The 22,096-nt window shown below is 46.7% G+C and overlaps 1 protein-coding gene across 5 annotated transcripts in view; it reads right to left on the bottom strand.

Moving 5' to 3' along the window:
• The window catches only part of CACNA2D1 (calcium voltage-gated channel auxiliary subunit alpha2delta 1), a 1,329,605-nt gene that overhangs the window by 60,502 nt on the left and 1,247,007 nt on the right, over positions 1–22,096 (bottom strand). For all 5 annotated transcript variants that reach the window (XM_077264669.1, XM_077264672.1, XM_077264671.1 and 2 more), the window contains one exon: positions 16,715–16,782. In XM_077264669.1, coding sequence (XP_077120784.1) covers positions 16,715–16,782 — 68 coding nt within the window. The remainder of the gene's footprint in view (positions 1–16,714; positions 16,783–22,096) is intronic.

The raw sequence follows: 22,096 nt of genomic DNA, 5'->3' as shown, positions 1-22,096 counted from the left end.
TAGACGTTGCAACAAGGTGGAACTCAACACTGCACATGCTTCAGAGACTGTGCGAACAGAGGCGTGCTGTTATTTATTTGTGGGAGGATACACGGGCAGGCAGTAGGATGGCAGACATGGAGTTGTCAGGTGTGCAGTGGTCTAAGATACAAGACATGTGTCAAGTCCTTCAGTGCTTTGAGGAATGCACACGGCTGGTTAGTGCAGACAACGCCGTAATAAGCATGAGCATCCCCCTAATGCGTCTGCTGATGCAAAGTTTGACGCACATAAAGGAGCAGGCGTCTGCACCAGAGGAAGAGGAAAGCCTTGATGACAGTCAGCCATTGTCTGGTCAGGGCAGTGTACAGGACGAGGTAGCGGGCGAAGAGGAGGTGGAGGACGAGGAGGATGATGGGGATGAGTATATTTTTAATGCCGAACCTTTCCCGGGGGCACAGGAATTTGGTTGCGTGTCACGGCCGGGTTCTGGTTTTTTGAGGGACACAAGTGACGTAGATTTGCCTGCAACTGCCCCTCAACCAATCACAACCGGAGATTTGACAACTGGAACTTTGGCCCACATGGCGGATTATGCCTTACGTATCCTAAAAAGGGACACACGCATTACGAAAATGATGAACGATGACGATTACTGGTTGGCCTGCCTCCTTGATCCACGCTATAAAGGCAAATTGCAAAATATTATGCCACATGAGAACTTGGAACTAATATTAGCAACCAAACAATCAACTCTTGTTGACCGTTTGCTTCAGGCATTCCCAGCACACAGCGCACGTGATCGTTCTCACACGAGCTCCAGGGGGCAGCAGACTAGGAGTGTTAGGGGTGCACACATCAGAAGTGGCATTGGACAGAGGGGTTTTCTGACCAGGTTGTGGAGTGATTTTGCTATGACCGCAGACAGGACAGGTACTGCTGCATCAATTGAAAGTGACAGGAGACAACATTTGTCCAGTATGGTTACTAACTATTTTTCATCCCTTATCGATGTTCTCCCTCAACCGTCATTCCCATTTGATTACTGGGCCTCCAAATTAGACACCTGGCCAGAATTGGCAGAATATGCATTGCAGGAGCTTGCTTGCCCGGCAGCAAGTGTCCTATCAGAAAGAGTATTCAGTGCTGCAGGTTCAATATTAACCGAAAAAAGGACTCGTCTGGCTACCCAAAATGTTGACGATCTAACATTCATTAAAATGAACCACAACTGGATTTCGAAATCTTTTGCCCCACCTTGCCCGGCCGACACCTAGCTTTCCTATGAAAAGCTCTTGCCTGTGAATTACTTTTCTAATGTCTAATTTGCTGCAGCTGATTGTACAGCATACGACATGTTTACACCTCCCTAAATGGCAAAACTCCCCACACGGGGCCGTGGTATCGCGACTTGGCGCAAGCACCCGTGAGACTGCTGTTTGTCTGAAGAGGTGGGTGTGCTCGCTTTTGGTTGACGGCATTGCTACTGGGTCCCTCATAGTACAATGTAGTGTCTCTGGCGGTGGTGGTGCGCACCCAACGTCAGACACACCGTTGTAACATGAGGGGCCCTGGGGCGGTCCCGCCGGCCTCAAGAGAGTTCCCCCCTACCCCAGCTCAAAATGTGCTCTACCACGTGCAAAATTATGTCGCACAGCTCCACCAATCTTTAGTCTATTCGCTGACATCATTCAATGTCTGGCACTGACAATACAAATTTGTAGACATCTATGATGCAACTTAAAGTAGTCTGTGTCTGTGTCCTATATTGGCACCATTAAATAGTTACTGCCAAATTACTATGTCAGAAACTCAGTAGATGAGCCCACCCCTGTACCTAAGTATGCCACCTTTTTTTTTTGTTTTGGTTGTTTTGCGAGACATTAACATCTATTTATATTTTGGGAGTACTGGGACAGACACTCCTTGCACTACTCCTCCACTCACCACCAAGCTGCCTGTGTATCCATGTAACCGCTGTAAAACTGCCATGAGCCTATTGTTTGTTATTTTAGGCCTTTGATAGCCTGTCTGCGGCCCCTACTTGCAATACTCCTCCACTGACCACCAAGCTGCCTGCCCGTGTATCCATGTAACCGCTGTGAAACTGCCATGAGCCTATTGTTTGTTATTTTAGGCCTTTGATAGCCTGTCTGCGGTCCCTACTTTAAATACTCCTCCACTGACCAGACCACTGCTGCCCGTGTACCCCTGGAACCAATTATAAAGTGCCTACAGCCAGCCCATTTTTTTATGTTAGGCCTTTGAAGCCTGTCTGCGGTCCCTACTTTAAATACTCCTCCACTGACCACCAAGCTGCCTGCCCGTGTATCCATGTAACCGCTGTAAAACTGCCATGAGCCTATTGTTTGTTATTTTAGGCCTTTGATAGCCTGTCTGCGGCCCCTACTTGCAATACTCCTCCACTGACCACAATGCTGCCTGGAGTGCCTGCCTGTGTATCCATGTAACCGATGTAAAACTGCCATGACTGCCTACTGTTTGTTATTTTAGGCCTTTGATAGCCTGTCTGCAGCCCCTACTTGCAATACTCCTCCACTGACCACCAAGCTGCCTGCCCGTGTATCCATGTAACCGCTGTGAAACTGCCATGAGCCTATTGTTTGTTATGTTAGGCCTTTGATAGCCTGTCTGCGGTCCCTACTTTAAATACTCCTCCACTGACCAGACCACTGCTGCCCGTGTACCCCTGGAACCAATTATAAAGTGCCTACAGCCAGCCCATTTTCTTATGTTAGGCCTTTGAAGCCTGTCTGCGGTCCCTACTTTAAATACTCCTCCACTGACCACCAAGCTGCCTGCCCGTGTATCCATGTAACCGCTGTAAAACTGCCATGAGCCTATTGTTTGTTATTTTAGGCCTTTGATAGCCTGTCTGCGGCCCCTACTTGCAATACTCCTCCACTGACCACAATGCTGCCTGGAGTGCCTGCCTGTGTATCCATGTAACCGATGTAAAACTGCCATGACTGCCTACTGTTTGTTATTTTAGGCCTTTGATAGCCTGTCTGCAGCCCCTACTTGCAATACTCCTCCACTGACCACACCAATGCTGCCCGTGTACCCCTGGAACCTATTTAAAAGTTCATAGAGCCTAGTTATATATTTTATTTACTATTAATAAGGCCATGATGGACTACGCTGTACCACGCTACAAGCTAACCAGTCGACACTTCTTTTGCGAGAAAAGCCATCCCAACCCTCCACCAGCATGTAGAAGACCGCATTGTCCATGCACTCTGGCAATCTGTGAGTACAAAGGTGCACCTGACAACAGACGCATGGACCTGTAGGCATGGCCACGGAAGATTACGTGTCCATTACGGCGCAATGGGTTAATGTGGTGGATGCATGGTCCACAGGGGACAGCCTACTAAGTCTGTCTGCAGTCCCTAATTCAAATTGTCCTCCACTGTCTAAATCGGAACTTCCACCTTCTGGCTTTCGGCCTATAGTATCAGAAATTAAACTGCATTTGGCCTTCAACTTTGGTTAGGGCCTACTAACGGCTTCTGCCCCTCCCTGGTGTTGCCCTCAACTAAATAAAGCTGAGCTTCAACCTTCCGGCTCTCATTATGTGGTTTAAAAAAAAAAAATGGTGGTTAGGGCCTACTAACGGCTTCTGCCCCTCCCTGGTGTTGCCCTCAACTAAATAAAGCTGAGCTTCAACCTTCCGGCTCTCATTATGTGGTTTAAAAAAAAAAAATGGTGGTTAGGGCCTACTAACGGCTTCTGCCCCTCCCTGGTGTTGCCCTCAACTAAATAAAGCTGAGCTTCAACCTTCTGCTCCAAATTACCATTTTAAAAAATGCAATAGGCTTTTCAGGCCTACTAAAGGTGTCTGTCTGTGTGCCCCTCCCTGGTGTTGTCCTCAACTAAATAAAGCTGAGCTTCAACCTTCCGGCTCTCATTATGTGGTTTTAAAAAAAAAAATGGTGGTTAGGGCCTACTAACGGCTTCTGCCCCTCCCTGGTGTTGTCCTCAACTAAATAAAGCTGAGCTTCAACCTTCCGGCTCTCATTATGTGGTTTTAAAAAAAAAATGGTGGTTAGGGCCTACTAACGGCTTCTGCCCCTCCCTGGTGTTGCCCTCAACTAAATAAAGCTGAGCTTCAACCTTCCGGCTCTCATTATGTGGTTTAAAAAAAAAAAATGGTGGTTAGGGCCTACTAACGGCTTCTGCCCCTCCCTGGTGTTGTCCTCAACTAAATAAAGCTGAGCTTCAACCTTCCGGCTCTCATTATGTGGTTTTAAAAAAAAAAATGGTGGTTAGGGCCTACTAACGGCTTCTGCCCCTCCCTGGTGTTGTCCTCAACTAAATAAAGCTGAGCTTCAACCTTCCGGCTCTCATTATGTGGTTTTAAAAAAAAAATGGTGGTTAGGGCCTACTAACGGCTTCTGCCCCTCCCTGGTGTTGCCCTCAACTAAATAAAGCTGAGCTTCAACCTTCTGCTCCAAATTACCATTTTGAAAAATGCAATAGGCTTTTCAGGCCTACAAAAGGTGTCTGTCTGTGTGCCCCTCCCTGGTGTTGTCCTCAACTAAATAAAGCTGAGCTTCAACCTTCCGGCTCTCATTATGTGGTTTTAAAAAAAAAAATGGTGGTTAGGGCCTACTAACGGCTTCTGCCCCTCCCTGGTGTTGCCCTCAACTAAATAAAGCTGAGCTTCAACCTTCTGCTCCAAATTACCATTTTGAAAAATGCAATAGGCTTTTCAGGCCTACAAAAGGTGTCTGTCTGTGTGCCCCTCCCTGGTGTTGTCCTCAACTAAATAAAGCTGAGCTTCAACCTTCCGGCTCTCATTATGTGGTTTAAAAAAAAAAAATGGTGGTTAGGGCCTACTAACGGCTTCTGCCCCTCCCTGGTGTTGTCCTCAACTAAATAAAGCTGAGCTTCAACCTTCCGGCTCTCATTATGTGGTTTTAAAAAAAAAAATGGTGGTTAGGGCCTACTAACGGCTTCTGCCCCTCCCTGGTGTTGTCCTCAACTAAATAAAGCTGAGCTTCAACCTTCCGGCTCTCATTAAGTGGTTTTAAAAAAAAAATGGTGGTTAGGGCCTACTAACGGCTTCTGCCCCTCCCTGGTGTTGTCCTCAACTAAATAAAGCTGAGCTTCAACCTTCCGGCTCTCATTATGTGGTTTTAAAAAAAAAATGGTGGTTAGGGCCTACTAACGGCTTCTGCCCCTCCCTGGTGTTGTCCTCAACTAAATAAAGCTGAGCTTCAACCTTCCGGCTCTCATTATGTGGTTTTAAAAAAAAAAATGGTGGTTAGGGCCTACTAACGGCTTCTGCCCCTCCCTGGTGTTGTCCTCAACTAAATAAAGCTGAGCTTCAACCTTCCGGCTCTCATTATGTGGTTTTAAAAAAAAAAATGGTGGTTAGGGCCTACTAACGGCTTCTGCCCCTCCCTGGTGTTGTCCTCAACTAAATAAAGCTGAGCTTCAACCTTCCGGCTCTCATTATGTGGTTTTAAAAAAAAAATGGTGGTTAGGGCCTACTAACGGCTTCTGCCCCTCCCTGGTGTTGTCCTCAACTAAATAAAGCTGAGCTTCAACCTTCCGGCTCTCATTATGTGGTTTTAAAAAAAAAAATGGTGGTTAGGGCCTACTAACGGCTTCTGCCCCTCCCTGGTGTTGTCCTCAACTAAATAAAGCTGAGCTTCAACCTTCCGGCTCTCATTATGTGGTTTTAAAAAAAAAAATGGTGGTTAGGGCCTACTAACGGCTTCTGCCCCTCCCTGGTGTTGTCCTCAACTAAATAAAGCTGAGCTTCAACCTTCCGGCTCTCATTATGTGGTTTTAAAAAAAAAATGGTGGTTAGGGCCTACTAACGGCTTCTGCCCCTCCCTGGTGTTGTCCTCAACTAAATAAAGCTGAGCTTCAACCTTCCGGCTCTCATTATGTGGTTTTAAAAAAAAAAATGGTGGTTAGGGCCTACTAACGGCTTCTGCCCCTCCCTGGTGTTGTCCTCAACTAAATAAAGCTGAGCTTCAACCTTCCGGCTCTCATTATGTGGTTTTAAAAAAAAAATGGTGGTTAGGGCCTACTAACGGCTTCTGCCCCTCCCTGGTGTTGCCCTCAACTAAATAAAGCTGAGCTTCAACCTTCTGCTCCAAATTACCATTTTGAAAAATGCAATAGGCTTTTCAGGCCTACAAAAGGTGTCTGTCTGTGTGCCCCTCCCTGGTGTTGTCCTCAACTAAATAAAGCTGAGCTTCAACCTTCCGGCTCTCATTATGTGGTTTAAAAAAAAAAAATGGTGGTTAGGGCCTACTAACGGCTTCTGCCCCTCCCTGGTGTTGTCCTCAACTAAATAAAGCTGAGCTTCAACCTTCCGGCTCTCATTATGTGGTTTTAAAAAAAAAAATGGTGGTTAGGGCCTACTAACGGCTTCTGCCCCTCCCTGGTGTTGTCCTCAACTAAATAAAGCTGAGCTTCAACCTTCCGGCTCTCATTATGTGGTTTTAAAAAAAAAATGGTGGTTAGGGCCTACTAACGGCTTCTGCCCCTCCCTGGTGTTGCCCTCAACTAAATAAAGCTGAGCTTCAACCTTCTGCTCCAAATTACCATTTTGAAAAATGCAATAGGCTTTTCAGGCCTACAAAAGGTGTCTGTCTGTGTGCCCCTCCCTGGTGTTGTCCTCAACTAAATAAAGCTGAGCTTCAACCTTCCGGCTCTCATTATGTGGTTTTAAAAAAAAAAATGGTGGTTAGGGCCTACTAACGGCTTCTGCCCCTCCCTGGTGTTGCCCTCAACTAAATAAAGCTGAGCTTCAACCTTCTGCTCCAAATTACCATTTTGAAAAATGCAATAGGCTTTTCAGGCCTACAAAAGGTGTCTGTCTGTGTGCCCCTCCCTGGTGTTGTCCTCAACTAAATAAAGCTGAGCTTCAACCTTCCGGCTCTCATTATGTGGTTTAAAAAAAAAAAATGGTGGTTAGGGCCTACTAACGGCTTCTGCCCCTCCCTGGTGTTGTCCTCAACTAAATAAAGCTGAGCTTCAACCTTCCGGCTCTCATTATGTGGTTTTAAAAAAAAAAATGGTGGTTAGGGCCTACTAACGGCTTCTGCCCCTCCCTGGTGTTGTCCTCAACTAAATAAAGCTGAGCTTCAACCTTCCGGCTCTCATTAAGTGGTTTTAAAAAAAAAATGGTGGTTAGGGCCTACTAACGGCTTCTGCCCCTCCCTGGTGTTGTCCTCAACTAAATAAAGCTGAGCTTCAACCTTCCGGCTCTCATTAAGTGGTTTTAAAAAAAAAAAAAATGGTGGTTAGGGCCTACTAACGGCTTCTGCCCCTCCCTGGTGTTGCCCTCAACTAAATAAAGCTGAGCTTCAACCTTCTGCTCCAAATTACCATTTTAAAAAATGCAATAGGCTTTTCCGGCCTACTAAAGGTGTCTGCCCCTCCCTGGTGTTGTCCTCAACTGAACAAAGCTGAGCTTCCACATTCTGGCTTTCGCCCTATACTATCAGATATTAAACTGCATTTGGCCTACTAGTGTGGTTAGGCCCTTGAAACAGTGTCTGCTGCTCTTGGGTTTGCTACTCCACTGAACAAAGCAATGCCGCCTGTTTAGTCCTGTTACCAATTTTGAACTGCATGTAGCCTACTTTATTCTTTGGCCCTATATCTGTTTCCTCCTCATCCTGCCCATTGCCCAGCCACTGCTAAATGAGTCTGCTGGTACATTGACCTAGACCACTACATTCCCCTTGTACTCTACACAGCCAGAATCTGTCCCTGCTGAAAGTAAGGTTCCCCTTCCCGCATGTTATACCACCTTACACAGGGACAAAGAGGAAGGTGCAGATGAAAGTGCAGGTTCCTTCATCAGGTGGGGGGGCATACTCGTTGGCGACGTCACTGGCACAGGGCCCCTCAGAGTACGCAAAAGTGTCGCTGCTGGTGGGAGGCGCCCCCGCCATGCAAACACACCGCCGTACTTTGAGGGGCCCTGTGCCAGTGGCAATGCGAACGAGTGGGCCCCCCCCCTGCTTGCTCAGGATCACAGCACTTGCAACTTTTAAATACTTACCTTTCCCTGCAACACCGCCGTGACGTAGTCCGCATTTCCTGGGCCCACGAAAAACTTGAGCCAGCCCTACTCCCCCCACAACTTTCACCCAATTCCCTATGCCCAACTATTATTATACAGTTAATTAAGATTGGCAAGCTTCAGAAACAAGAATGGATGTTTTTGGCATTAAAATGGGCACTGTAGGTGTTTTCCTGGCCTCCACTCACTGCCGACTATGCTTCCCCATTGACTTGCATTGGGTTTCGTGTTTCGGTCGATCCCCGACTTTTAGCGATAATCGGCCGACTGCACTCGACTCGACTCTGGACAAAATCGGGTTTCCCAAAACCCTACTCGATCTTAAAAAAATGAAAGTCGCTCAACCCTAATGGCTACATGATGACGGGGGGCAAGTGGTAATAAGTGCCTCCATACGACAAGGTTTAAATGTGTATTAATAACAACTATATAAATAGGACATCACATATATGTTATAAGTCCAATAGTTAAAAGAGATCGGCTACCCACCAGAGAGATGGGAACCACTCATCACATGTAAAAATTTTGAGAATTTTTGAAGTATAAGGGCAAAAAGATCGCGCATGAGAATACATATAATGTGGTAATGCCCCTATATAATGGTACTTGTGGCGGTACTGTACAATTTTTGTTTGCAAATTTATTTGCACTAGCACTTTATTCCCACATTTTTTGCACTTTAGAAGGAGATTTTAAAGAGGTAACAAAGAACATGAGATCAAGTAAAAGTATACATTAGAACTTTATAAAGGTCAGGCGTTCCTCTATAGTAACACACTATTATCCGCAGATAATTTATCTCTATTGCCATGGAGAGACATAATAACTTTTGTCCATAAAACTACACCTTTGAAAGCAACAAACAACAACACTGAAGCATGGCTATGGCGTATGTAGTGGAAGAAAGCAGAGCTACTTGTTAATGCTAAAACTGGAGTAATTGACCTAGACAATTGGGACTGTGATACAAGGTGATAACTTTCAGAGAGATTGTCTTCTTTGTTACTGCCTTAATGAGGCTTTAATTCAGAACCTGAATTAGCGTTTGGGAGAGTATCTCTGCTAATAACACTATAGCTTTTTAATACTGTGTATGAAGTAACACTGTTAGAGTTTGGCGGAATGCACCAAATATATATTTATAGAGTAATAGGTGCGTTCGCAACCCGGGGTCCACTATGCAAGAGTAAAACCCTCTGCTAGTAAGGGACGGTACTATATGGCGGTATAAGTGAACTCTGTTACTTCACAGAGTCACTTAAGACAAGAGAACGCTGTGCCCTGTTAACCTCACAGAGGAACACAGCTACCAAATAGAGTGAACTGTGGTCATGCAGTCAGAATAGCACACACAAAACTCCTCAGCGGAGGTGCCGGTATGCTGGTGCTTATTTCAGCCAGGCCCTGAATCCACTCACACAAAACTCCTCACCGGAGGTGCCGGTATTCTAGTGGCTTATTTCAGCCAAACCCTGAAACCACATATATATGACCACACTGGTTCAGAACACATAACTTAGTTGATACTAGTGCATGGCCGTGATGCCATGCAAACCTTTTATAGCTGCAGCAACTACAGAACCTCCCTAGAGGACAAATGGGAGCTGCTACAGTACCTGAGCCACTTCAGGACCTTCCTAGAGGACCAATGGGAGCTGCTGTAGTACCTGAGCATGTGACCCCCGACCTCCAATGAGAAGACTTACCCTGGGCATGCTCAGAAGGGGAAAATCAGGAGACGTCTGCTCGCCGCTGACCAGTACTGGCTGCAATGGCTGAGCCTGGAAAGGCAGCAGTAACCGTCCACACCATATCAGGCTGAGCCAGACGCTGGGAACGACGTCTCCGCTGAGCAGGCTCCACTGCGGCTGGAGAAGAATGAGAGACCGCAGCGGAGATTGTTCGAGATTCCCCCTGTGCAGAGGTGGGAACTTGACCACTAACATTACCCCCCCACCTAGGGCCCCCCTTCTTGGACTTCGCTATGAATGTGCTCAGCAGGCTCCCAAGACCTGTCCTCTGGGCCAAAACCCTTCCAGTCCACCAAATAAAATTTCTTGCCATGTACCACCTTGCACCCCAAAATAGCGTTCACCTCGTAATCGTCGTAGATGAACCCGATGTCCTGGCAGATGACTCAGAAAACCAGGACATGTATATGGGCTTCAAGAGGGACACATGAAAGGTGTAGGTGATACCTAGGCGTGGAGGAAGGGCCAGATGGTAGACCACAGGGTTAACCTGTTCGGGGACCTTGAAGGGACCCAAGTAGTGAGGTGCAAACTTAGTGGACTCAACACGCAGCCTGATGTTACGGGCAGAGATCCACACTAAGTCACCAGGAGCAAATGTCGGAGTGGAGCACCGATGAGCATCGGCGGAGGACCTCATTCTCTCCTTGGAGGCCCAAATGGCATCCTGAGTGTGGTCCCAAATGTCCCATGCCTCCACAGTCCAGAAGACACGGGCATGACACAGGGACATGCGGATGCTGGCTGTAATTAAGGAGGAATGGAGTCTGACTGGTGGAGTCAGCTACAGCGTTGTTTAGCGCAAACTCCACCCACAATAGCAAGGATGCCCAGTCATCCTGCCTGGCAGAAGCAAAATGACATAGATATGTGACCAGAGTCTGGTTGGCCCTTTCTACCAACCCATTCGTCTTGGGATGATATGCCAAGGAGAGATTCAACTCAATGCAAAGTAGATGACAAAGCTCTCTCCAGAATCGAGACGCAAACTGGGGACCCTGGTCACTGACAATTTTGTCTGGCATACCGTGTAGGTGACAGATATTTTTGATAAACAATTCTGCCAGCGGCCTTAAAGAAGGTAGCCGTGGAAGAGGCACCAAGTGCACCATTTTGGAAAAATGGTCGGTGATCACCCAAATAATGGTGCAGCTACGAGACTTGGGTAAGCCCACCACAAAATCCATCCCGACTATCTCCCAGGGCCTGTCTGCCACCAGCAGGGGGTAAAGCAACCCAGCTGGCTGTTGACGAGGAGACTTGTTCTTGGCGCAGGAGACACATGCCCGAACATAGTCTGCGACATTACGGGCCATATGCGGCCACCAGTATGTCCTCGCCAGTAGATCAGATGTCCTTTTGGACCCAAAATATTCACCCACCCTGGACGAGTAAGCCCAAAAGAGAACCTCTGGATGCAGACGGGATGGTACAAAAGTCTTGCCTGGAGGCACAGACTCTAGCGAAACTGGGGCCACAGTTCTCAGACTCTCAGTAGAGACAATAAGCTGAGGCTCCACTTCCTCCTCCTCAGATGATACAATGTAGCGAGAGTGCGTCGGCATAAATGTTCTTCTCCCCGGAAAGGAAATGGAGGGTGAAATGTAACTGGTAGAAGAACAAGGACCATCTGGCCTGGTAAGAATTTAACCCTCTGGCTGTCTGTAGGTAAACCAAATTATTGTGGTCTGTGAATACTTGGAAAGGAAAGTGAGCCCCCTCCAAAAGATGTCTCCACTCAGAGAAGGCCAACTTCATTGCTAGCAGCTCCCTGTCCCCGATGGAATAATTCCTCTCCGCTGGTGTGAAGGTCTTGGAAAAGAAGAAGCAAGGATGCTTCTGACCTTGAGCATCCTTTTGAAAGAGGACTGCTCCAGCACCAACAGAAGAGGCATCCACCTCTATTAAAAATGGCTTATCTACATCGGGCGATGTAGGATGGGAGCGCTAGCAAAATGGGACTTAATAGAAGTGAAGGCCTTGGAGACCTCCTCAGACCACAATTTGGGATTTGTTCCCTTCTTGGTGAGGGCTACCAAGGGAGCTACCAAAGTTGAGAAATGAGGAATGAACTGGCGATAATAGTTAATGAACCAAATAAAGCACTGCACTGCTTTAAGAGAATGGGGTTCTTGCCAGTCCATCACAGCCTGTAGTTTGGCAGGATCCATAGCCAATCCCTGGGCGGAGATGATATAGCCCAGGAAAGATAAGGACTCCTGCTCAAACACACATTTCTCCAACTTGGCATAGAGGGAATTAGCTCGTAAGAGGTCGAAGACTTTGCAAACATCTCTCCGATGGGAGTCAATATCTGGAGAGTAGATGAGGATATCATCCAGATAGACTACGCCCAAGGTGGAAAGCATATCCCGGAAGATATCGTTTACAAAGTCTTGGAAAATGGCTGGGGCATTACAGAGCCCAAAGGGCATCACTAGATATTGATAGTGCCCAACCCTGGTGTTAAAAGCCATCTTCCATTTGTCCCCCTCACGGATGCGAATCAGGTTGTAATCACCCCGCAGATCTAGTTTAGCAAACACCCTTGCTCCCTAAAGCCTATCAAAGACCTCAGATATCAGGGGCAGGGGATATTTATTCTTAACGGTGATGGCGTTAAGACCCCTGTAGTCTATACATGGACGTAGTTCCCCGTTCTTCTTCTGCACGAAGAAGAACCCAGCCCCTGCAGGTGACACTGACTTCCTAATGAATTCTCTTGCCAAATTTTCCTGGATGTACTGTGACATTGCCTCCATCTCAGGGAGAGATAATGGATAAACTCGACCCCGGAGAGGCTCAGCACCAGGCAAGAGGTCTATAGGACAGTCATAGGGGCAGTGAGGCGGAAGGGTCTCTGCAGCCCTTTTGGAGAACACGTCAGCATAGGGCCAATATTGCTTGGGGAGAGAGGATAGATATGCGGGTACCTCAGTTGTAGCAACCTGAATGCATTCCCTCTGACATCTACCCCCCCAAGATTCACCCCATCCCAAAATTCTGCCTGTGGACCACTCAATATGGGGAGTGTGGTACCGTAGCCAAGGTATCCACCTAACAGGACCTCATCAATTCCCTCAGGAATGACGAGCAGAGACATAATCTCCTGATGAGATGGCGACATGTACAGAGTGAAAGGGATGGTCTGGTGTGTTATCTAAGGCCTCTTTCACACTCCCGTCTTTTCAGATCCATCACAATCCCTCGATTTTTGAGAATACAGGATTCTGCAAAAAAATTTGCAGGATCCGGCATTTTCCCATAGACTTGTATGAGCGATGGATTGTGACGGATGGACATCCATTTCATCCGTTGTGCACTGGATCCGTCGTAAAATAGCGGCCCGTCATGCAGAGAAAACGTTCATTGTAATGTTTTTTGTGCACGTCGGAAAATCGGTCAGCGACACATCCTGCGCTGCCCATCCGTAATGTTTTTTGTGCACGTCGGAAAATCGGTCAGCGACACATCCTGCGCTGCCCGTCGTCGGCTACAATGGAAGCCTATTGATGCAGGATCTGTCGCTGACCATCACACACAGGACTCCAGCAACGGATCCAGTTTTTCCCTTCTGAGCATGCCCGGAAGGATTTTCAAGTCCGGGAAAAAGTCAGTCTCTCACTCTCTCTCTCTTGTCCCCAGACATTTGAATTCCGGAAATTTTTCCCTTGACAAATCAGAACGACGCATCTGTCATTTCACAGGATCCGTCGAACACGTTTTTCACTATTTTCATGACGTCCGTCGATACGTCATTTCACTGCACGTCAACGGAAACCAAAAAAAGCAAATGTGAAAGTAGCCTAAGAGAGCAGTGTCGACCCATTCACCACTGGAACGGTAACTGGTTGAGCTAGCATTGCCAGGGGAATTGCATAACGTTGGGAGAAGGCAGAAAACATAAAATAGCCCTCCGCCCCAGAATCCACGTAGAGCTCTACCGAGTGGGAGAATGAGCCTATAGTAATTGTCCCCTTAAAGGACAAATTGGAGGCAAACGTCGCCATGTCTAGTGTACCTCCACCTACTACCTCGACCGCTGGGGTCATCTGGTGGCAAAATTTCCTGACTGCTGGCAAATATGACAGACCGTGCATGCATGAGCGGTCCAGGACTTAGATCCCACTCGTGACACTTGCATGGCCTCATGTGACTCAGGGACCAGGACTGGAGATTCCAAAGGTTTGGCGAAGGTGGGAGCCAGCCGAAACCTCTGCCTACACTGGGCTCACTCTAACCTCCGCTCATGAAAATGGAGGTCAATACGAGTGGACACAGTTCTTAACTCCTCCAGTGTGGTGGGAATCTCCCTAGTGGCCAGAGTGTCCTTCACGTGGCCTGCCAGCCCCCTCCAAAATATAGGGATAAGGGCTTTATCTGACCACTCCAGCTCAGATGCTAGGGTGCAGAAGTGGATGGCAAAATGGCTGACCAACGACGAGCCCTGTTGTGAATTCCGCTCTTGGGCTCCCTCCGGTGGTTGTAAGTGGCACTTTTGTGAGTTCTGCTCTAGGGCTTCCTCTGGTGGTTTTGAGTGGAACTGCTGCTCCTTGGATTTAGCAGTGAGCAACTGCTTCCACTGATCGTCTTTCTGGCTTGGCTATTTATCCTGGCTCTATCCTTCAGCCTGGGCCAGTTGTCAATGGTTCCTGGTTGGATTCACATCTCTGCTTGGATTTCCCTGATATTCTGACCAGTTCAGCAAAGATAAGTCCTTGCTTGTTCTTTTGCTGTTCACATATTGTGGACTTAATCGTTCAGCTCTTTCTATGTTTTTTCTTGTCCAGCTTGTCAATATGGATTTATTCAGTTAAGCTGGAAGCTCTGGGAAGCAGATTTACCCTCCACACCTTTAGTCAGGTGTGGAGATTTTTGTAAACTCTGTGGTGGATTTTTCTAGTTTTTTTTTATACTGACCGCACAGTATTCTGTCCTGTTCTATCTATCTAGCTAGACTGGCCTCCTTTGCTACATTCTGATTTCATTCTGCGTATGTCATATCCCTCTCCACTCACTGTCAATATTTGTGGGGGGCTGCCTTTCCTTTGGGGATTTTCTCTGAGGCAAGATAGCTTTCCTGTTTCCATCTTTAGGGGTAGTTAGTCCTCCGGCTGTGACGAGGTGTCTAGGGAGTGACAGGAACATCCCACGGCTACTTCTAGTGTTGTGATAAGCTCAGGAACTGCGGTTAGTACAGGTACCACCTCCTCCAGAACTCGTCCCATGTTGCTCCTAAACCACCAGTTCATAACAGAGCCCTGAGTCAATGCCAACAGTTGGAGCGCCGTATCATGGGTGACTTGAGATCCTAAAAATACCTGTTTCAAAGTGCCCAGGAACAGCGGAGCACTCTGCACCACATGATCGCCACACTCCCACAGCAGCATAGCCCACTCCAATGCTCTGTCTGACAAGAAGGACACTATAAATCCCACCTTTGCCCGCTCTGTGAAGAATGGTGCGGCCAGAAGCTCGAGATGTCTAGAGCACTGGCTCACAAAATCTCTACAACATTTACTATCGCTAGAATATTTCTCTGGCAGCAGGAGGCGAGAAAGAGTCTGAACAGGGGTGGCAGTGGACAAGGTTGCTGAAGCCATGCTAGCAACCTGAACAGCAACTGCGGTAACATTCACTGCTGAGGTTGAGCGCTCGAGAGCCGCCAACATACCCTACAGCTGCTGGATGCACTGTAAAGATTGCTGTTTATCTGCCATTTACTAGCCAGACCCAGGAGCTAGTATTATGTTAGGGTTTGGCGGAATGCACTAAATATATATTTATAGAGTAATAGGTGCGTTCACAACCCGGGGTCCACCGTGCAGGAGTAAAACCCACTGCTAGTAACTGATGGTACTATATGGTGCTATAAGTGAACTCTGTTACTTCACAGAGTCACTTAAGACAAGAGAACGCTGTGCCCTGTTAACCTCACAGAGGAACACAGCTACCAAATAGAGCGAACAGTGGTCATGCAGTCAGAATAGCACACGCAAAACTCCTCACCGGAGGTGCCGGTATTCTAGGGGCTTAATTCAGCCAAACCCTGAAACCACATACATGTGACCACACTGGCGCAGAACACATAATTTAGTTGATACTAGTGCATGGCCGTGATGCCATGCGAACCTTTTATAGCTGCAGCAACTACAGAACCTTCCTAGAGGACCAATGGGAGCTGCTACAGTACCTGAGCCACTTCAGGACCTTCCTAGAGGACCAATGGGAGCTGCTGTAGTACCTGAGCATGTGACCCCCGACCTCCAATGAGAGGACTTACCCTGGACATGCTCAGAAAGGGAAAAGCAGAACTTAGTCCCAGAGACGTCTGCTCGCCGCTGACCAGTACTGCCTACAATGTCTGAGCCTGGAAAGGCAGCAGTAACCATCCGCACCATATCAGGCTGAGCCAGACGCTGGGACCGACGTCTCCGCTGAGCAGGCTCCACTGCAGCTGGAGAAGAATGGGAGACTGCAGCAGAGATGGTTCGAGATTCCCCCTGTGCAGAGGCGGGAACTCGACCCCTAGCAAATACTTGATCAATTGACAGTATTTGTTTTTAAAAAGTAGTTTTTCTATTATGTGTTTTAAATTTATAGTGATCATATTGCAGAAGGTTTGCTAGATTTATTGAAAGTTGATAAGACCACCTGCATATCACACTCTATCCATAGTAAAAGAAGTAACTACTCTCGGAAGATTGTAGGATTTGTAATCAACGTGAAACACCTTCTTGGGTTTAAGAAATCTTCATTTATACAGTAGCCATTGGGGACAAACAGGAGATTTCCTTTAACACATTTCCTTTGTATTATATAGCATGATGTTTAAATATCAAAATCAATAGTGAAGGATGCTATATTTTTTGGCTTTAGTATGCAATCACATACAGACAAATCTTACCGGATCTTTGGCAGTAGCAGTTGTAAAATTATCCATCCAACTTTGATAGTCTATCTTTACTCCAACAACTAAAAAAAAAGACATAAAATTCTTGATGTTTAGTGACTATTATTTTAAGAGCGACCTACCACATAATTATTCCGGGAAAAAAGTAAGGCTGCATTATTTTGTTTTTCACTTTTTTGTGAGCAATATACTCTTTAATTATCAAAAAAATGGGTTTGCACATCTTTTTCTAGCTGTCAAAAATAATTATTAACTGTAACCCACCCAGTAGGATTCTAGTGTGAAGATGTGACCAATAAATAGCTGTGGTGGGACACATACTGATGGGCAACATTCTCATGAGCTCAAAAAGCACGGTCATAAATATTCTCGAAGAAAAAATGTACATTTTTTTCAGTGGCTGAATGAATGCTCAATGTGTTTTTCAAGAAGTGTAAAGGGATAAGGTGGCATAATAAAAAAGAAAAGAAAGAAAATAATCTGTATTTTATTAATGAATGTTGTTCTTTTAGATTTTTACAGAGAGTTACTTATGTCTCGCCACAACAGTATTGTGCAATATTTAACAGCACAATACACTAACTGTCAATCCCTGTACTATTTATCAGTCTCACAAACACAAATGGATTATAGGGAGTGCACAAATAAGTTCTTCCCTAGGGGCTTCAAAATTTGTGGGGCAGATGAGGTCTGCATCAACCCGTCTCATATTCTGGGAGCCAGAATTTTCTTGTTATGTTCCAGAAAGTCATTATTTGTAAAGGTAGTTTAAATCTATCTCCGCTCAGAGACCGCTAACTGATCAGGAAAATTGTCGTTCCCTGTTGGTTTTCCTGCAATATTTAACAGCTAAGTATTAGAGAAGTATGTGTGCGGCTTCTTCACACCTTGAGGGAGTCACTGGCTTGCCTATATAGAAATTTTCTATGTTATATCTTAGATTATCGATTATCATGATTTAATTATAAAACATCAACTTATTATACATGGTTGTTTATTGCATAATAGAAAGGCAAGATCCAATCATTGCTGTTTAACCAATTAAGTGGTGCTCATTGGCCAAACCTACGATCCACAACACAATAGGCAGATGACGAATGTTTGCCATGACAGCTGGGGGCCTGCTGAAGCTCCCATTACTTCCACACTGGTACTCCTATGATGCCTAGCCTATGGCTGGGCTTGATAGGAAATCAATATTTGTACTACTTACTGAAATACTGTTATATTGTAGTATATTGCACAAATGACCAAATGAACACAGATTCAAGAAACTAAAAAGTAAAGTAAAAAGAAATGTAAAAAAGTAAAAATCTAATATATAATTGCCTAGAATACTACTTCCTGCAATTTGTGCCAACTTCCGTGGCTTTGTCCGGAGCTAATGTCCGGAGCTAATGTCCGGAGCTAATGTCCGGAGCTAATGTCCGGAGATAATGTCCGGAGCTAATGTCCGGAGATAAGTGACGTCACCAGTGTCCTACACCCAGGCAGAGCACAGGGGCCCCAGGCAGAGCACAGTGGCCCCAGGCAGAGCACAGGGGCCCCAGGCAGCATATGGGGCCCCAGGCAGAGCATAGGGGCCCCAGGCAGCATATGGGGCCCCAGGCAGAGCACAGTGGCCCCAGGCAGCATATGGGGCCCCAGGCAGAGCACTGTGGCCCCAGGCAGAGCACAGTGGTCCCTGGCAGAGCACAGGGGCCCCAGGCAGCCTATGGGGCCCCAGGCAGAGCACAGTGGCCCCAGGCAGAACATGGGGCCCCAGGCAGAGCACAGGGGCCCCAGGCAGAGCACAGGGGCCCCAGGCAGCATATGGGGCCCCAGGCAGAGCACAGTGGTCCCAGGTAGAGCACAGGGGCCCCAGGCAGCCTATGGGGCCCCAGGCAGAGCACAGGGGCCCCAGGCAGCATATGGGGCCCCAGGCAGAGCACAGTGGCCCCAGGCAGAGCACAGGGGCCCCAGGCAGAACATGGGGCCCCAGGCAGAGCACAGGGGCCCCAGGCAGCATATGGGGCCCCAGGCAGAGCACAGTGGCCCCAGGCAGAGCACAGGGGGCCCAGGCAGCATATGGGGCCCCAGGCAGAGCACAGTGGCCCCAGGCACAGCACAGCGATATTTTGGACCACTGTGCGGTGTTTCAGACCCCCTGTGTGATGTCTGGGGCCCTGTTCTTAAGTATATTAAAGATTAAAGTAACGTATATTAAAGTATATTATAGATCAAATTTGACACGTTTATGAGCACCATTGAGTGATATACTCAAGAATGACATAATTTTTCAACATTTTATGGTTTCAAACTGTAAACACTCAGTTTTTTTTACTTCAACCAGAAAACCTTAACGGTTCATAAAAAACTTGACTGTTCAGGATATGATAAAAGTCATAGTATTCTGAATCTTTAACTTATAAAGATACCTTTACATGGGGTGATTATTGGTTCCAGAGAGGCTTTCGGCCGATAATCGTACACATGGCTGGTGACAGGACAATACAATATAAACGTTCAAAGGTAAACACTGATAACATTAAAATCTAATATATAATTGCCTAGAATACTACTTCCGGCAATTTGTGCCAACTTCCGTGGCTTTGTCCGGAGATAATGTCCGGAGATAAGTGACGTCACCAGCGTCCTACACCCGCTCAGGGTGGACAAAGATATATGCCTTCGTGGTGCGCGGCACTTTTCTGATTGGTTGCCGCCTGCCGCGAGCGACCAATCAGAAATGTGCCGTACTGTCAAGAATTGTCAAGAGCTGGTGAGTGCAGCCATTTTTTGTTCTTTCTTACTATTATTTATTAATTGTATTATTCTTACATTTGAATAAATAAAGTATATATGGATTCTAGACTCCCGATTCTTTAGAATCGGGCTGCCATCTAGTATATATATAATTAAAACATAAAAACCTCTTTTTCACCATCCCCTCCCTGTGCCATACCAAGAATGCAATATAAAACAATCAAACTATTTTATGGACTGCAAAATAATAACAATAAAAGCTACATTTGATATGCAAGCAAAACAAGCACTCAAGCTGTTTTTAACAGAAAAATACATGCTGGAGTATCGAAACACGCTTGTACAAAATCTTAAGAGAGGTTTTCCACAAGACAGGAGTGAGGCACACAGTGTGCATCTTTTAGACTATCCCATGCACCAGGAGAACAGAGTACAATGAGTATCTCTAGCTCAAAATCAGTGTCATCAGGGAGGTTTGTACACTTTTGCATTTTGGTTTTCAGAAATGGAAGAGTGGCCTGAGTTCACCTTTCATGCCATGGAAGTTTTATCATGCCCGGCAGCAAGTGTTCTCTCAGAATGTGTCTTCAGCGCTGCTGATGGTGTCTTGAGGCATAACTGCATTTGACTGTCCCTTGAAAGTCTAGACTGCCTAACTTTCATCAAGATGAACAAGTCATGGATATCAAATGAGTTTTGCACCCCAGACACAGACTGGAAAGATTAGGCGATGGTGTAGTTTTCAGTGTGCGGCATTGATCTTGCATTATTGCAGTCTGTGAAACCTTTGTCGCAGCTTCTGTGCCTGCTGTTGCTACTGCTGCTGATGTTACTAACAAGTGCCTTGGTGACAGAACAATCAGAAGTTGTATCTATCGCTGTTACTTTTACAATTTTCCTTGTTTTTTTTTCTTTTAATCCGCCTAATATTCCTCTTATTCCTTCTCCTTTTGCTTCCTACTGAGTCATGACAAGCTAAATTTTTAGTAATTGGAGACTCTTATTTGTATGTCCTTGTTTTGTGTTGCCTGTAGTGGCAGGGGTCTCAAACCACCATTATACTATTTCTACTCTGGGGAAATTGATGCCACTTTAGTATTGCGTGCCAATATTTTTTTGAAATGTGGAGATTGGGTCTTCATCTGGTGGGTTACCAGTAGTGGTAGGGGTTTCGGAGCACCAGGCCTACACCTGTCACTCCTCCACCCCTTACTGATCAATTTGTAAGCTAGAAATGCTAAAGCAGGCCCTGTCCCATCCATCCATCCATGCTGTGCCACTATGAAATTTCTACTGTGGGTCAATTAATACCACTTTTCCTGGTGTCTGGCCTTAATTTTTGGAATTGTTTGGACTCCAAGTTGGGTCTACTTCATATGTGTTGCCTGAATTTTGCAGGGATACCAGCAAAGCAGACCTACACTGGTCCCTCACCCACCTTTGAATTTTACTCTAATTTCAAAGCTGTAAATGCTGGCCCAGACCCTGTCTCATGCATGGCTCATGCCTGACTACTGCACCATTATAAAATTTGTACTGTGGGTCAATTGATGCCACTTTTCCTGGTTTCTGCCCCTAATATTTGGAAATGTTTGGACCCGAAGTTGGGTCTCCTTGATGTGTTTTGCCTCTAGCTTGTCTTACTTAAAGTGGTTGTCTGGTCTAAAATGAAAAGCCTGCAGTTCTTCTGCGTGACTGTTGGTTTGTAAATCCTCAGAGCGCGCACTGTGTGCTGTGAATATTCACCGGTTTCTTAGCAGGGAATGGTGGTGATGCAAGTGGCGAATGGCGGTGATGTATGTGATGCGCCCACAAGGCAGTGGGATACTTGGTACCGGGTCCAGTCGCAAAAGGGGGATGTCACGGTGGCTGCGACCTGGTCCATGGCCCTGGGCATCAACGTTAAAGGGGGTTAAATGTTTGAAGTTTGTCGTGATGCCACCTGTGGAGTTAGGTCAATAGGGGAACCGACGCTGCATTAGAGGGGTCCCCTGGGGGATGTTGCAGCAGCCCAGATGTTACACTTCCCACAGGTGAAGCAGAGTCCCCAGGGGTCCTATGGTGTGTGGCGTAGATGGTAAGGCTGGTGAATAAATGGAGGAGACAAGTGATAAGTCTTTACCTGGTTTACTTGTGGATGACAGGCCACAGTCCAGGGTACCAGGTAAGGGTGATGGTGGTCCAGCCAACTTAGAGGCAAATTAGAGTTCTCTTTTCCAGTAGAGGATCATGAGCCTTTCCTACTTGCACCTTTCTAAGTGAGGTCCCTGCTGCTTTAAGCTTCCTATAAGTTCTTCCAGTTTCCCCCTGTCGTGGGACAGGTACCTGCACGACGGGCAGCTTGAGCCTTTTTACAGGGACTCTCAAATGCCCCAGACTCCTCCAGTGCTGCTGCGTCTCAGGCGTGATGCGGGCAGGTGACATGTAGTGTTATGCCCTCTGGTTCTGCTCCGCGTCCTAGAGTCCATGGAAGCCTCAGGCTCCTGGTACCTGGATTCTGCACTTCAGCTCTGAGAGTGCCCTTCCACAATTCCACTGAGCTTTGCCTGTCTCCTGTGCTCCTTCCCTTCCAGCTGCTCCACATGCAACCCAACAGGTTACTCCTTCCCAGAGGCTGCAGCTCCCTCATGG

This window comes from Ranitomeya variabilis, chromosome 5 (genome assembly GCF_051348905.1).
Source record: "Ranitomeya variabilis isolate aRanVar5 chromosome 5, aRanVar5.hap1, whole genome shotgun sequence".
NCBI classification, from domain to species: domain Eukaryota; kingdom Metazoa; phylum Chordata; class Amphibia; order Anura; family Dendrobatidae; genus Ranitomeya; species Ranitomeya variabilis.
The sequence above is the reverse complement of the archived record's forward strand: the minus strand, read 5'-3'. Positions and strand labels throughout refer to the sequence as shown.